Source organism: Talpa europaea (assembly GCF_964194135.1).
Source record: "Talpa europaea genome assembly, chromosome: 7".
NCBI lineage: Eukaryota > Metazoa > Chordata > Mammalia > Eulipotyphla > Talpidae > Talpa > Talpa europaea.
In genome coordinates, this window is record NC_140074.1 from 122,508,055 (window position 1) to 122,525,085 (window position 17,031).

Consider the following 17,031-nt stretch of genomic DNA (forward strand, 5'->3'; position numbering starts at 1 on the left):
GCCTTGCCTTCTAAGTAGGCTTTCTTGTGGCCCAACCTGCTAAGAGCAGCTGCATCACCGCTCCAGGACAAGCCCAGAGAAAAGGCTGAAGGGCTGCTACAGGGGCTTCAATGAAGGCACCTCCTCAGAATTAAAGCTTAAGCTTTGCGGTGTTAAGAGGGTTTTAAGCTCAAACACACATTCTCCATTATTCAGGAAGGCAGTCACAAACTTTGAGTATGCTCTAGCAGCTTACATAATCTCACTTCACCCTGACAATGATCTGCATCTCAATCACCTCTGTGTCTTCCGCACCTAGCATGCCACCTGGGTTATAGTGCTGCTTCAAGTTGTCTTTGAGAAACCACCCTCTGAGTCCAACAGACGACTCCTTTGACTCCTGGGTCTTTTACTCTAGGTTCTTAAAATTAAACTTATTTTGCGTATGTTTATTTAAAATAAATATTAATATGCAATTAAATTCATACCATACTTCACAAATACCATTAATATTTATCCTTTATTATAGAGCTCAAGGAAAAAAAAAAGCCACCTCCCATAGGTTGACATCAAACTCCTAAGAAGCCCAAACTCCTAAGCCTGACACTTAAGGACTTCTGTGACTTGCCCCTTGATCACCGCTCCAGGCTCCAGACACATGTCTCACCATATGCTCCTCCCGGGAGAGGCAAAGGAATAAGGTAATTTTGTTATTACACCAGACGCTATTAAAACACCAGGTTCAAGTCTGAACTCATATTCAATAGTTGTGAAACTTTGAACAAATCATTGAACCTTTTGTTTTCTCATAGTAAAACAGGACTAACACCTGCCTTCTTTTTTTTTTTTTTTAAGATTTATTTATTTATGCATACAAGAGCTGGGGCACAGGCCAGAGATGCGGGGGTGAGAGGATTCTCCAGAGACAGAGTGAGGAACAGAACAGGCAGACTGACCGAAATACACTGCTGAGGGCAGAAGTGGACAAGACAGGAGGGTTACTGTGGGTTACTCCCATGTGGGTTACTCCCTAGCCAGCCGGGGATCGAACTGAATTCGTGTTGCAGAGGCTGAGGATTGCTTCATAGTGTGGTGCTTAACCCTTTACGCCACCAGGGATGCCCCACACCTGCCTTCTTCATTGCAGAGTGAAACAAGGCAGTTGATGGTGGGGATGGTGGGGATCAAACGAGATAGTGTGTTAGTGCATCTGTGAGCACTTTAGTAGCACCTGCTAAAGTTGGAAAGCTAGAGAAGATTGACATGGCCCCTGTCAAGACGACGTGAGCAGTAGCACCACTGGTGCTACCGCTAGGCAGAGGATGCCAGGCACACCTTCTTAACCCCCACAGCCCCAAGCAGAAGGCTGAGCCCCCTGTGCTCCAAACCCATGTGTCAAAGGGCTGTCTTAAGAAGGAAGGGTACCTGTCCTGTGAAAGTGAGCTCTAGGGGAGATAGGAAGCTGCTTAAGGGCATCCCCTTTCCTGTACATCACAATTCAATACACTAGCCCTGTTCTTCAGAGAAAAATTCTCCCCTAGACCAGTCAGGCTGCTGGTTGTATCTTTCTCCAAAATCTGGATGCATTGTCTCATCTTACAGATGAGACTCAGAGGCTCACAGAGGTTCAGTGACTTGCGTAAGATCACTCACTGGCAGAGGCAGAGGCAGGATTTAGAACCTAGAAGTATGACTCTGGAGTCTGTTTGCTTAACTACTTAACCACAATATCCTACTGTCTCCAGGAACACCTGTGGAAGGATAATGCGGGTACCTACACTAGAAGCGAATTCTGGAATCTGCAGAGCTTCACAGGCTCATCCCTGAGCCACCATCTGGGACTTGCTGTACTGTACTTTCTGCCAAAACGGGTGGTTAGGAAAAGCCAGAAGGGCTAAATGGGAGAATCCTGTAATTCCAGTGTGATGAGGCACTCAGAAAGCTGGGAATGTTCACCTTGTAAAAAAGAATTTCAGGAAACCACATATTAATTGTAGAACATGTAACAACTTCCACAAAATTTTAATTTAACAATAGAAATCATGGATCCATGGGAAATCACGGATCCTAGAAAATCTAAGGACAGTAACTTGGAAAAGCCTGAGAGAGAGAATAAGTGCTTCTCAGGTCCCTTTTGACCTGAAATGCTCAGATACACTGGATTCCAGAACTTTGGACTCGTACATACATTCTGAACTTGGTTGGGACAGTGACATTGCCTGCCTACCTTCCAGAAAGACACTCCGCTAAGCAAAACTGTTCAGTTTGCAGTAAAATACAAAGCAGAGAATCTTACTTAAGCTTTGATCTGCAAGAAGGCAGAGTCCCTTCATTTCCTATAATCACTCTTCCTCAGTCATGTTTTATTAGCTTTATCCAGCCTCTGCATATCGGTGAGAAAAGAAAATACAGTATTGGGAATTAGCATACCACATGTGGTTTCCCTCAAGCTCTGCAACTATGTGTCAAAGTGATGTTTTTTTCCCAAGCACAATTTTCTTCAAGTCTCCTTCCCAACCTACTTCACAAGGTCACATGTACTACAATAGGTGTAGAAAAGTTAAATTCCTCTAACATATGTAAGACTTCGTTATTAACATATCTGACTTCCTCCCCTTGTCCTAAAGCTGTATTTATATACATGGCAGTGTGTTCACAGCAGTCTTGACCCTGGAGAGAGGAGTGTGGGTGACAGCCCTCAGCTTGAGTTTGGCTTTGACTCCCTTCCAAAGTCAAATATAAATGGTTGGGAATTATCTGCTGTTTGGGATATTTACTTCTGTTCTTGGCAATGATATAAAATGGGAGAGTTGACTATAGTTAGCTTTGTTTTGCTGTTTTCGTAAGTCAGATGGGAAGTGTTTTTTCCTCATCTCAAGTTGAGAGTTTCCCTTTTTGGACATGGAGGATTCCCATTATAAGAATTTGTCCTTCCAGGCCTCCCCAGTGGCGCAGCAGTTGAGCACTGGGCTGTGAAGCTGCCTGCGGCCTCGGCAGCCGCCTCGGCAGCACCGGTTTGATCCCCATGTGCCCACGAGGGTCCCACATGGCACGCAGACCTCTCCTGCCGCCCGCTGCTCCCCTCAGCAGTGTATTTCGTCGGTCTGCCTGTTCTGTTCCCCACTCTGGCTCTGGTGGATTCTCCCACCCTCCCGCGCTTCTGACTGTACCCAGTGCTTGCATAAATAAATAAATAAATAAATAAAAATCTTAAAAAAAAAAAAAAAAGAATTTGTCCTTCCCTCACCAACCACCAGTACCAAATGGAATGGGAAATCTTTAAGAATGGGAACCAGGTCTTGAGGCACTCTCTCAAGACTAAGGCGAGATTACCCAAAAACAGAGATGTGACCCAAGGTGTTGAAGCATTCAGGCAAGGCTAAAAATTGATTTAAGATACCCCCATTACTTTCTAATCACTGATTCCCTTGCGTAGATGTATCAGACAATGGGGCTTTGATAGCTATACAACGATTTTGCCACTTATCAGCTACGGGACTTGCAATTTACTAACCTACCTGGGCCACATGTCTCATCTGTGGAAAAAAAAAAAAAACACCTACAGGCTGAGAGGATTAAATGAGATGTGTGAAACGCCTTACCACAGCGCCTGGCATATAAATACTTATTGAAAAGTAGTTGTGGAGGGTTTCTGTGGAGAACGAGAGGGCAATGTGCGCAAAAGAGCTTAGTGGAGACTAGTATTGGGGGGCGGGGGGAGGGGGGGCAATTAGTGGCAAGGCCTGATCTAGCAGTGAGGTCTCCTGGTGCAAGATAAGAGCTCTGCACACCACGATCTACCGCTTCTTTTGAGGCCTCGAACTATCAACGAGCAGGAGTCGCCCAGAGTTCCAAGTAAGGAAGGCGGTCAGGAATTAATCTAACTTCTGGCAGGAAGAATCCCTCCGAGAAGGCCCGACGCATTCAGCCCCCCAGTGGGTCGCACCGGCGGGCCTCAAGGCCCTCTTACTCACCCGGGAGTGGTAACGGTCCTTAACGGCAGCCAGTAACGGCTCACCTGCGGGCCCGGGCACTCGTAAGGGCAGGCTGAAATTAAACCTTGGATTTTGGACTCCCCACGTCCGAAAGCCTAAACCAGCCCGAACTACAATTCCCAACATGCCATGCGGCCGCCCGGGCCTTAGAGGGTCGGCCGGACCAACCTTGCGGTCCTTCTTTAACCAAAGCGCTGCCGAACCGCCCAGGTCTTCCGGGTAGTGCTGGCTCCCGCCCAGGACAGCCTCCTCTCATGATTTCTGGGTATTGTAGTCCATTTGTTCCAATTTCCCGGGAAGGAGCCTCTCCTAGTTACGGCTCCTTTAGCCATAAAAACTACGAAACCCAGAATATAGCGCAAGCTTCCCTCGTCCAATGGGAAGCCCCCATGTAGCGAGGCGCGGAGGCCGGCTCTCGCAACTCAAGATGGCGGACGAGAGTGAGACAGCAGTGAAGCCGCTGGCACCTCCGCTGCCACAGATGATGGAAGGGAACGGAAACGGCCATGAGCACTGCAGCGACTGCGAGAACGAGGCGGACAACAGCTACAACCGGGGGTAACGATGTCCTCGGAGTCCATTTCCCGTTCAGTCTCCCACAACCTGGGTCTTTGGGGTGCGGGGAAGTCACCGGGAGCTTAGTGTGACCCCACCCCCGTACTCTTATTGGCTGAGACATTGGGATCCTGCCTGTCGATTGGTTGCTGTCTTTGTCTTTTAGCCGGGGTGGGTGCTCAGTGTATTAATGGCCGGAGACATTCAATACTTTTATTATATAAAAGTTCTTCTGTGTAATATTTCACTCGTGTGCTTCAGGCGCGTCCGAGGAGACGATGGTTTTAGATGGCACCACACGAGTCAATTGATAGCAGTACAGCTCAAAGGGGATGTTACTTGTAGAAGAGTGTGGACATCGTGATTAGCAATAAACGAATAATCGCTGCAGTTCGTCTTCAACAAGTTAATCAAGCTACAGAAACCATAATTATGTTGTAAAATATCACTACCAAAGAATCCCAAAATGTAAACTCACCTTATAAACCCCACGTAATTACTGTATGATGGATGTTTTGATGTATATCGTGTACATCATTTCCGTTGCTCCACATAATCCATAAGTTCTCCGAACATGTAATTAGATCTTCCAGCATCTTTGCTTTGTTAACTTTGCTAAGTCGCCTCAAGCTTCAAGAGTTGAGTAGTGGTTATTGGATAGTGTTTGGAGGTGGGATTAATACTGCAACTCCTGTATTCACTACTGGGACTCATTTAGAGTCTTGATACTAGTAGCTATTTGTTTCTCTGGAAGAAGAAATGCATCAGGTGATTGAGTGTTGAGTTCTTTTCCCAAGTAACTTTTTACTCTTCTAAGCCACACTCTATCATTCCTCTTTCTTCACCTTGTTACAATAACTGGAACTGAAGTTTACTCTCCCTGCCTATCTATATTTACATATATGTTTTCAATGGAAAGTCTTGAGAGATATTTTAGATGAGTCTGTGGTTGCCTGATTTTCATAGCCATCCTCTCATTTGCAGTATTGGCAGGAGTCCTGGAAGTAAGGGTTGAAGGTTGAAGTTGTTGGATAAGCCTTTTTTTTTTAAATTCTGGTATCTTGTAGAAATGAGAGAACAAAGCATGACTTCAGTAGTTTCTTACTCTGCTTGTGATGATTCCTTCTGTTAAAAGTTCTAATCTTTAAGTTCTTCCATCAGCATTGAAAATAACAGAGGAATATAGAAGAAAAGAAAGTAAGCCCGATTTTATTTTGCACACAGTTCTAGTGTAGTGAACACCTTATCTTGGTTTGAGATTCCTAAGAATACAGGAGCTGAGAAAGAGGAAATAGGAACAGCAATAAGGGAAAGCGCAGCCTTTCTAAGTAGAGCTCCCCATCATAGATAAGAACTGTGCAATTCGAAAGTCATTTCAGAAGTGAAAACACAGCTTTTTCTTTGCTTTGTGTGGTTGCTTTTCTTTCAGTCTGCTCAACTGTTCCCTGACTACTGTCTGTAGCTCTTAATTGGTTTTCTTCCCCATAATCTCCGAATCACTTTGCAAAACAGTTTGGCAGCAAGCTCTCTGTTTTAGCTATAGGAAAACCCAAAAACTTTGGAGGTGTCTTCTTGTTCTTTTTGTAAATGGCTATGATCTGGATGAACAAATGAAGTTTATTAACATCCTGAATCTAGAAGTTTGTATAAATGAGTTTGAAGGTGAAAAGTAAAGGACCCAGCCTAGAGGACAGAATCTAGTTCTGTCACTTAGAATCTTTGCTGCAATCAACATTTTCCAATTAATTGTCAAAGGAAACAGCTTTGGGGAGAGCATGTGTGTCACAGTGGGTAAAAAGTAGACTTTGGAGTCATTCATAGCTGGATTCAAAGCCTAGTTCTGATACATATTAGTCCTGTGATTTGGGGAAAGTTATTTAATCTCTACTTGTAGGAATTAAATGAGGTAACATCTAGAATGCACCCTTCACCCTTCCTCTTTTTTCAAGTCTTCCCTGTCCTTGCCCTCCCCACTCTTATCACATACTATATATTTTGTAATTTTTATCATGATAAGAACTTTTGTGTCTAGTCTCTGCCTCACCTGCCTGGGGCTTGGTGGTTGCTGAATGAGTGAATGGCAAATGTCAAAGTTCATAGCACAATGTTAGTGGAATTTAATTTCTCTTCGCTTTAGGGGAAGGATGTCCGATTTTTTTCACATACACACTTCCCTCTCTCCCAAGTAAGTCTCATTGTAATTACAATTGTTACGAAATGCCCACAGAAGTAGAAGAAGGGGGGGCCTCCCTGGTGGCACAGCGGTTAAAGTCTCAGCACTATCAAGCTATCAGCAGCCATTGCAGCACGAGTTTGATTCCCCGGCCCACATGACGCAGCAGACCTCTCCTGTCTCACCCACTGCTCCCCTCAGCAGTGTATATCAGTAGATCTGCCTGTTCTACTTCCCACCCTGTCTCTGGTGAATCCTCTCACACGCCCCCACCCCTTCCTCCTTTTTTCAAGTCTTTCCTGTAAAACTATAGACAGATACACACATAATACACACATACATTAGACACACGTGTGCACAAGTGTGTTTATAGGTATATATGAAGTTTATGCTCACTAATACTATGGAAGAAACCTCTGGTCTACACTCCAGTTCTTTTATGCATAAATAAATAAAATAAATCTTTTTAAAAGAAAAAGACGTAGAAGAATCCTTTAGTTGTGGATGCTTACCACTATTTTTTTGGCTTCTTGAGATTTTTCTTGTCTTAATATTATTTAAAATGTTTTCAGAAGTGGTAGAAGAACTGAAGTAGATCATCCACTAATGCTATTGATGCTGTAATACACAACAGCAGTTAATATGGTTCAGGCTAAACTGAATATAGTCTCTCTTTTTTTTTTTTTTTAAATAGAGGCATGTTTTATTTATTTGTTTGTTTGTTTATACATGCACTGGGTACAGTCAGAAGCGTGGGAGGGTGAGAGAATTCACCAGAGGCAGAGCGGGGAGCAGAGCAGGCAGAAGGACCGAAGTACACTGCTGAGGGGAGCAGCGGGCGGCAGGAGAGATCTGCGCGCCATGTGGGACCCTCCTCTGGTGGCCGGGGAGCAAACCTGGGGAGCAAACCTGCGTCGCAGAGGCCGCGGGCAGCTTCGTAACCCAGCGCTCAACCGCTGCGCCACCGGGGAGGCCTCTAAATATAGTCTCTTAAGCCTTTCATTCAGGATGGGCTCATCGTGCGTTATAGCAGTGAAATGAGCCACATTCATGCGCTGAAGTAATAGAAAATGCAGTTGTACTAATTTCTTTTTTTTTTTTTCAAAGATTTATTTATTTATTCATACAAGCACTGGGTACAGTCAGAAGCGTGGAAGGGTGAGAGAATTCACCAGAGCCAGAGTGGGGAACAGAACAGGCAGACTGACGAAATACACTGCTGAGGGGAGCAGTGAGCACGGCAGGAGAGGTCTGCGTGCCATGTGGGACCCTCGCTGGTGGCTGGGGATCGAACGGGCGCTGCAGAGGCTGCGGGCAGCGCTGCAGAGGCTGCGGGCAGTGCTGCAGAGGCTGCGGGCAGCTTCCCAGCCCAGCGCTCAACCGCTGCGCCACCAGGGGAGGCCCAGTTGTGCTAATTTCTTATATCCTTTGTGTGTAATTTCAGTTCTTGACTTCTCTAGTCATGTGTTTCTTCCATAGTATTAGTGAGCATAAACTTCATATATACATATAAACACACATGTGCACACGTGTGTTTAATGTGTGTGTATATTATGTGTGCATCTGTCTATAGTTTTACTGTCAGCTCTTTTTAAAAAAAAGTCCACTCAATGGAGGAAAAGAGGCAGCAGTTTCCCCCCAGTTACTTTTCTGACATGATACCCTGAGCAACTGTCAGATTAAGACCATCTTTATGCTGCTTCCCCCTGCACTTAATGATTCATCTATGGTTTAATATGCTTCTTTGCTTTTAGTAAAAAACTTTCCAGCAAGCACTAAAGAATGAACCTTATCAGCTGGCAGTAGATTTTAATTTGGGGTTAATGTACTAGTAAAGTTTGTCGGGTGTTTGAGAACAAAAAAGAACTTTTTTTTTTTTTTTTTTTTTTTTTTTTTTTTTGGTGGGACCCTCGCCAGCGGCCGGGGAACGAACCCGCTCTGCAGAGGCTGCGGGCAGCCTCGCAGCCCAGCGCTCAACCGCTGCGCCACCAGGGGAAGCCCCAGAAAAGAATTTTTAAGACTATTTTGTTTCCAGGATTCTTTTTTTTTTTTTTTATAGAGGCATGTTTTATTTATTTATTTGTTTGTTTGTTTTTGTTTTTTATACATGCACTGGGTACAGTCAGAAGCGCGGGAGGGTGAGAGAATTCACCAGAGCCAGAGCGGGGAGCAGAGCAGGCAGAGGGACCGAAGTACACTGCTGAGGGGAGCAGCGGGCGGCAGGAGAGGTCTGCGCGCCATGTGGGACCCTCCTCTGGTGGCCGGGGAGCAGCTGGGGATTGAACCAGCGCCGCAGAGGCGGCTGGCAGCTTCGCAACCCAGCGCTCAACCGCTGCGCCGCCACCGGGGAGGCCCTGTTTCCAGGATTCTTTTGGAATTTATTTTGCGGTGTCATCAATGCCATTGAGATGCTGGTAAACCTCTTATCAAGGACCTTTAAGAACGGTCCCTCCTGCTGTGCTTCCCCCCCCCCCCCAACTCCCTTACTTTATGGGGACAGGTTAAGATGGATTCTTATGTTTGCTTCACTGCCTAAGCATGAGATATTCGCCCTTATGAAGAAACTTAAGAGAAAAGAAAGGGCTTTTTGAACAAAAATTCCATAAAGCCTATCCTTACTAGCTTTTGTTTTATTCTTCAGATTCACCAAGAGTAGTTCCACATTTAATGGCTTATAACTGCATCTAGCTCTTGGAGAGAAGAAATCTTTTTGGCCCTTTTTTCCTAATTTCTCCCTTCAGCTTTTGGCTTTTCAAAACTAGATCAAACAAGAAATGAGAAGAGTAACCTCATCACTGATATCAAATAAGTGTTCTAATTTTATTTCCCAATTAAGTGGCAATTAAAAAGAAACTAATCAAGAGCTGCTTCAAAGAGAAGAGACTAGAAAGCAGAAGAAATGAAAAGTAAATGAGCCTATTTCAGGGAGACTTCTGCTATAGCAAACCAGTTTTGCTGATTTTTCACATTGTTTAACTAATGTGCTCACTCTAAAATTTCCCAGCTTTACTTAGTCTGCAGTTAACCCTTTCCTTGCATGTCCATAGATATTTGAACCATAGAATTAGTAAGTTTGGAGGATGCTTCTTTGGCCCTTTTTCTGACCTTGTATCTGAACTTTCTACCCTATATACTTCCCTTCGAATTTCTCAAAGAAAGTACTCATATGATTGTTGCTTGTAAGACACACAAAACATAGGATTCTCTCCTGAGAGCGCCAGAAAGGAGAGGCAGCTGAGAACGTGCTGTTACCTGTTGCTTTTGATGCTGTGTGCTGGGCGCTGTGCACAACCCTCTACAAGCTGCTGAGTTAGCTTTGCAGAGAGATTTGGGGTTTGTATTTCTACCTCTCCCTTGACACCCCAGAGGATCCACCTGAACTTGCTGCATTTCCTTCCCCTGCAGCATTGACTTCTGCATTCCAAATGCAGCAGTGTGAGTCCTGTTTTCAGATCCATTCAGTAACCCATGAACTTGCCCAAACAACGGAACCAGTTGCTGATAGAGATGACTGGCCCCTTTAAACTCTCCTTGACAGACCAGTATCTTTTGCAGAGATCATTCTAGTGGGTGAAATTGCAGCCAGCATTGAGTCATTGCGCAGAAAATTACTGAAAATGGTCTCTGTACAGTATTTGACTTGACCTTGGAGTTGCCAGGTTACAGTCTAGCTTACCAAACCAACCCAGAGGATGTGGAATTTACATTTCTGTCTCATTCCCAATTTAAACCATTTATCAGACCTCTTGCGGCCCCTGAAAAAAAACCAAAAAACCAGTTATCCTTGACAGGAGGCTTGTTTACCCTCAGAATTCTGGCTGACTCTCCTAGGGAGGGCAGTGGGTGGCAGCCAATGCAATTTTTGGTAACCTCTTCCCACAACCTGCTGTTCCTTTCACAGGCCTCCTAGGTTACCTTGATGGCAGCGCTGACATGTTTTTATTTTTCCTATCACTTGGGATTCACAAGCAATTTTATGTATAAATAACTGGTTGGTGAGAGTTTTCGGGGCTTGGGGTGCTGCGTTAGGTGACCCTTCTGTCACAGCAGTGCAGAGATAGACAGCTGTTTTGTGCCATGTGGTTTCCACCTGGCTGTTTTGTAAATGCCACTTCATTCACTCTCTGGGCTTTCTGAGCACTAATAGGATTACCGGTGAGCACGTCATACCTCGTGAGTAACTGATTTGCTGAAGGATTTCCTAATATCTAGAAGTGGAATCAAAAAGGATATTAAAAGCTAGGGTTTATTTAGTTTCTTTGGAAAAATTTGAATTTTTTAAATATTTATTTATGCATACAAGAACTGGGGTACAGACCAGAAGTGTGGGAGTGAGAGGATTTACCAGAGACAGAGCAGGGAACAGAACAGGCAGATTGAGTGAAATACACTGCTGAGGGGAGCAGCAGGCGAGACAGGATAGGGTCTGCTGCGCCATGTGGGTCGCTCCCTGGCCAGGGATTGAACTCAAGCTGCAGTGACTGCAGATAGCTTCATAGGTTGCGTCTTAACCCCTTGCACCACCAGGAGGGCCCCAAAATTTGAATTTTTTAGCTGAAATAATTAACTTCCAGTTTTGAGGGGTAGAAAACAAGTGACTGAATTACTTTCTCAATTTTTCTTTTGTTCTCCTTATCCAAACTAAACCTGTAGTCTGTGTTTAAGACATTGAAACCATTTGAAATAGTTACAGTGAAGCTTTTGTTTTAACTCCTGTGTGAATAGGGCAGGCCCTAAGGAGAGAGAAGACAAGCAATAAGAAAGGATAATTTCTTGATAATTGAAAATCTCAACCTCTGGTCCAAAAGAGCACAGCATCTCCATTGCTTTCACAGAATATTAACACAGCCACCCCGGGGAAATGTTTTAAAGATGTTTTGCTGACTCTCTGATGGGCTCTAGCTTTTCAAGGTTTTATTTTAGTACTTTCTGCCTGGAAAGTGTCAGTGAGGCCCACATTTGGTGAACTCTGACTGTGTGCTTAGCGTGTGCAGCGGTGCTGTGGTGTTCAGCTGGATGAGGTGTGGTTCCTCTGCTCAGGACATTTTTTTATCTCATTGGGAAGCCAGGAAGCAACACATTACTGTATACAAAGTATTAAGTTGCTGGGAAGATCATAATGTTAAAACACACAGATCTGGCTGAGAGGCTGAGAGCCAGAGAAGTAGGAGGAGGCTTTCCGGAGAAAACAAGGCCCGCTCTCCTCTGCTTCTCTGGTGCCCAAAAACCTTGTGATAAAGCAGTGTTCTGTTGGCTTTGGCGGTTTCTCAGATAAATTCTCTTCAGGATCTCTGTAGAGTTTGGGGAGAAATGGTCCAAGCCTCTAGAGACTAGACTGGCTGCTTGTCCCTGGGTACTGGTGGCTGGTTGATGACCAGCCTGCCTCAGGGTCTCTGGGCCTTGGTGTCCTCTTCTTTAAACAGCACGTTCAGCCAGATGGCCCGAAGGTGCCTTCAGTGTTGGTGGCCTAGCTCATACTTCCCACAAGAATAGCTTTCTGTTCCTCAGCCGCACACCTTTGAGATTTTTCACCCAGTGGGACTGAGAGGAGGCCTGTGTAATAGACCCTCACTACATGTGGTTTTGTCTGGAGGGTCTCTGCTCATGCTGCTCATCTGTCAACTTGCCCTTCTCTCCTGCCCACTCATACACCCTGGCGCTGCATTCATGTTCTAGAAATAAGTAGTGAGGTTCATTTTCCAACTCCTCCCCCAGCCCTGACTTTGTACCAGAACATCCATAGGATTTTTTATATGTTTGAACTAAGAAATTTTAGCCTTCATTAAAAAATGGCATTTTTTTATTGCTTTTCTTCTCTCTTCTTGGAGCTGTCATTCTGCTGATTCACTCTACATTCACTAAGCTGGTCATTAATGAACTGAGTTGATCAGCTTTACTTTAGAATGTAAATTTCAAAATTTTATGTGAGCTCCCATCTCCCTTTCATTGCAGGTACACTTTCCCTACCCCCCCCCCAAAAAAAAAAGCACATTTCATGAATTATTTACTTGTTATATTGTAATCTAATGAATCAAAGTTGGCCTTTGATGTGCTGTATTCCAAGGTTCTAGCCAGTCTCTTTGGGATATATTAAGGTGACTGGTAGACTTGAGAGATGGCTCTTTCAATGTGCAGAAGCCCAGCATGTGTTGGGATACTCCTCAGTGATTGTGGACTTTGGGTCCTTTTGAAAACAGTGCTGAATTCTCAGAGGAAAACTGGCATGGCTTCGCCAGGGTCCTCTGGTTTGGTTCTTCCCAAATACAAATTAAGGCCATTTTTCTGTGACATGGTTTTGGCTTCCTGGAATACTACTTGAAGACCTACTCTCGGGGCCTCTGAACTTGATTTATTGATAATTAAGATTGTCATCGTCACCTTGAAAGCTAACCCTATGGGCTCCTTGGAAGTCTGTCCTCTGAGTCTGTCGTCTTCCTTTTTGGGGTGTAGACAGTAAGACCAGGGTGAGCTCATAATGTGTTCTCATGGATGTGGTTTGATACCTGGCAGCTCAGTGAAAATTTTTTTTTACTTCCCTTTGTTTTTCAGCTGTCTGTGCTTGATGTACAAGTTGAAACAGGATTGTTGCTCAGTAGCTTTATGTGCAAATTTAAAACAATACAAAGAAAAATTAGCTCTCTGGTTTTAGTTTAGATTTTGGAGCTTGCCAGGCCCTTGTATTTTTAATGTATAAAATAGAACAAGCATTCAGGCCAAGGTCCTTGCACAAAAATGGGATCTCTGAGGCAATAGCTCCATGGAAATCTCCACTAAATAGTAAGAGCCAAGGCAGAATGGTAGTATTACAGTGACTGTACACCGAAGTTGGGGGCAAGTAATTTCTTCTGTTTTCCCTATGTAAAGTTGGGTTTAGTAAGTATTCAGTTGGTTAATATGCAGCAATTTTTCACGTTCATCCCTTTTTTGCTTCTTTTTTCCATGAGATTATAAAAAACGATTCTTAGGGACATTGATATACAGGAACCAGATGATCCATCCATAAGCTGAATTTACAAGTTGTATCAACAATGGGGTGCTGCACTGTCTTCCGCCCACTGTTTTTTAAGCCACATAATGCTGTATCTATTGATAATTCTGAGACTGAAGGGAGACTATCTCTGGAATATGAAAATCACATATATTTCTCATAGATGCAAATGGACCTGTGTGTGATAACAAAATTGAGTCACTAAGAGGAAAAATTATCTTCTGGCCATAAGTAACTTTATGGTTCCTGTTTTTTACCATGACCTTGGGAATTGAGCTGAGTATCTGGTTTTAAGACGTTTACTTCCCTCGGACATTTATTGGTCTCCCTTCCATGTATGTCGTCTGTGTCCCATTAATGTAGTTCCTAGGAAGTACACTTGCTGCAGAGCTGATGACCTTCCACTTGGACTGAGGTAACCTCCAGCTTTTACTGAATCTTGCTGACTTCACAGTTTTTCTGCATCAGGGGCCGGATGAGGGGTCTGGCCAAATACAGACACAGTTATTGCAGGCACGGAGTTAAAGGTGGATGAGCTAGAGGGAGCCGGCCTGGGGAAAGTCTGGGCTTGGTACCTTCCAAGTTAAGCTGCTCTCACTATGGACTTTCAAGCTCAGAAGGGACACACTTGGAAAGCCTTTTTGCAGAGGTGAATCCCACAACTGTTTTAGAGGTTATTAGCTGGGTGTGGAAAGATTGTAAAGTCACGGGGATAAAGTAAACACGGAGGTCACTTTAATCCAAGTGTAAGGTCATAAAGTCTGAATGTGAGCACAGGAACAGGAAGAGATAAGTCTGAAGACATTCTAGACAGGAAATGGCACCACATGGTTAGAGTACCTTTACCTTACAGAGTGTGACTTGCTATGAGAGGGTAATATTCACAATAACCCTAAGACATTTTAAGACTTTGAGGGCTTGCTTTCTGAATTAGAAATCTTAAATGGCATTTACCATAATGGCATGGAGAAAGGTATTTCACACTATTTTAATTCTTTGAAAGTTGGTTATCTAGAATATACAATACCCTATGCTCAGCTGATCTGCAGAATAGAATTCACTGTATTCTCAGGCTGGACTCCTAACTGTAGCTTTCCAGGAAAGGGAAAATGGCAAAGGGACTTCAGGTATTGCGCCCGGATTGACGACGTCAAAATCAGTTTAGATGTGGCAGAAGCCACCCACAATGGCCATTAAGAAAGCAAGCTGCAAGGTGAACCTTAAAATTCAAAACTGTTACCCTAAAATTAACAAGAATCCAGAGAAAACACTTGGGAGCAAATGAATGAAAAATGTCAAACACGTGTATGATTTGTGCTTCAGTTAAGCTATTGAGAGAGGATACAGAAAATACCCATTAAACTCTTGAGTGGTGCAGTGGATGTGTCCTACAGAGGGAAGGTGATGTGAGCACGTACATTCCTGTTAACACCTTCACACCTTCCTGCATTTCACGTGATCTCTTCATTGCAGGAGTTGTTTCCCATGTGCCTGAGGGCTTTGCCTGGGTTCAGTCTGTAGTGATCACCAGCCTGAGCCTGCAGACTGCTGTTCTCCATCCTGCAGGACTGATTTAACCATTTCTTAGGATTGTTTGACTGGCTGGACACAGACTGCAACACTGCCTTTTTCCTTATCTTGCTTCCCTTTCCACTACTGTCATCAGGAGGGTGGGAGTTGGGGTGCGGAAGGTTTTCTTAAAAGATCGTTTTTGGCTGTCATCCTTTAAAATTCAGGACTCTAAGCAGACACTGGTGATATGAACGTCCTGTTAAACACCATTTGGCTTTGGTGCCAGCAAACTGGCAATCTAAAGAAATAGGCATATAAAATAAAAGCAGAACAAAAAAGTTCTTTTCAAACAAACAGGGCATTCCTCGCACAGCATCCCTTCCTGGGGGCTGGTGACAGTGAGGAGGAGAGTAGTGTTGGTGTCCTCCAAGTGCCCCTTCTGGGACCTGGATCCTCAAGTCTACTTCTGAAGCCAAAGGCTTGACTAAGGAAGAGTTTGTCTCCACAGAGACCTCTTTGTCAGTGTGGCTCAAAACAGATGGTTTTTCATCTTTTTCCCTTTTCTCTCTTCCCCTTCACTTCCCAAAACTCAGCGCCTGGATGATTTTTTAAAAACCCTTCATCACTCTTTACTTTGTCTTCTAGTGGTTTGAGTCCAGCCAATGACACTGGAGCCAAAAAGAAGAAAAAGAAACAAAAGAAGAAGAAAGAGAAAAGCAACGAGATGGATTCAGCCCAGGACCAGCCTGTGAAGGTAACAAGGAGCCTCTGTTTTCTTGTGACTGAGAGTGACTTTTTCAGATGAGAAAGTTTTGGGGTAAATGTATAGGAACAATTTAGATTGACAATCTCCACTGGTATTACTTCAAGATGGAGGAGTTGGAGCCCACTGCTGCCCTCTGCTGCCCTAGACCTAGGTGATGAAACTGCTATCCTACCTTAAAAGACACAGCAGGTTAGCCATTGACTCCCACGCATGGCCCCTCAGAGTTGACAGGTGCCTAACTGCATGTGGTGCTGTGCCAGGGGCCGCTGTGATGGCCCTGCTGCCTAGAGCAGTGGTTCTCAGCCTTCACGTCTCCAGCCCACTGCTGTGGGTATGAAGGCCTGTCCTTTTCTACGCAGACCTTTATATATTCCTAGCGTTCTCTCAATGCCATCGCCTTTCTGACGAAAACCGGGAGTCCCACAGAGTCCTTTTCTAAGCTCCACCAGTTGAGAACCACTGGCCTAGAGCTCGCAACCTCAGACTGACACACTCATGAGACCCAGAGGTCTGGGGAGGATGGTTTTGTCTCTTTAATCAAATAAAGAAAATCTTTCATTTCAGGTAAGTGCTGTCCTCTTCAAAGTAGGCCATAGGGGAGGCTCAAAATATGGCCGCTCCTCCTCTAGATTTGTGCCCCTGAAACAATTTACAGGCCTCACAAGAGATCTGCTCTCGTTGCAGTATACCCACACTTTGCTTTACGCAGCACACAGTGCGCTCCAACTTGAGTCTCTTGCCTTACTGAGACGTGGCTTCAAGTAATTTATTTGCTATTATCAATATCAAATCCACTGTTAAAAAAAACCACTATCACTGACCACCATGCTGGCTAGGATCTTGCCAGACACTTCATTTAAATTAACCCCAAACCTTCTTTAAGGTAGGTGTATTGGGGGTGGGGATTCTTCCCATTTTAAGGAGGAGAGGGGTGACTTACCCAAGTCTTTCAGTCAGGAACTCTAGCCCTAGCCTGTGCCTTGGCTTTGGGGGGTTTTGTTTGTTTGTTTGTTTGTCTGTCTGTCTGTCTGGAGGGTGTTTGGATGACTCCAAAGGAATTTGA

The 17,031-nt window shown here is 44.3% G+C and overlaps 1 protein-coding gene across 1 annotated transcript in view; it reads left to right on the top strand.

Annotated features, from left to right (window-relative positions):
• Window positions 1–4,366: 4,366 nt before the first annotated feature.
• Window positions 4,367–17,031, top strand: part of NMT1 (N-myristoyltransferase 1) — a gene marked incomplete at its 3' end in the record, with an annotated part of 30,108 nt that continues 17,443 nt past the window's right edge. Inside the window, exons 1-2 of the mRNA XM_084238020.1 lie at window positions 4,367–4,532; window positions 15,848–15,956. Of these exons, the coding sequence (XP_084094146.1) occupies window positions 4,402–4,532; window positions 15,848–15,956 (240 nt within the window). The 5' untranslated portion in view covers window positions 4,367–4,401. The remainder of the gene's footprint in view (window positions 4,533–15,847; window positions 15,957–17,031) is intronic.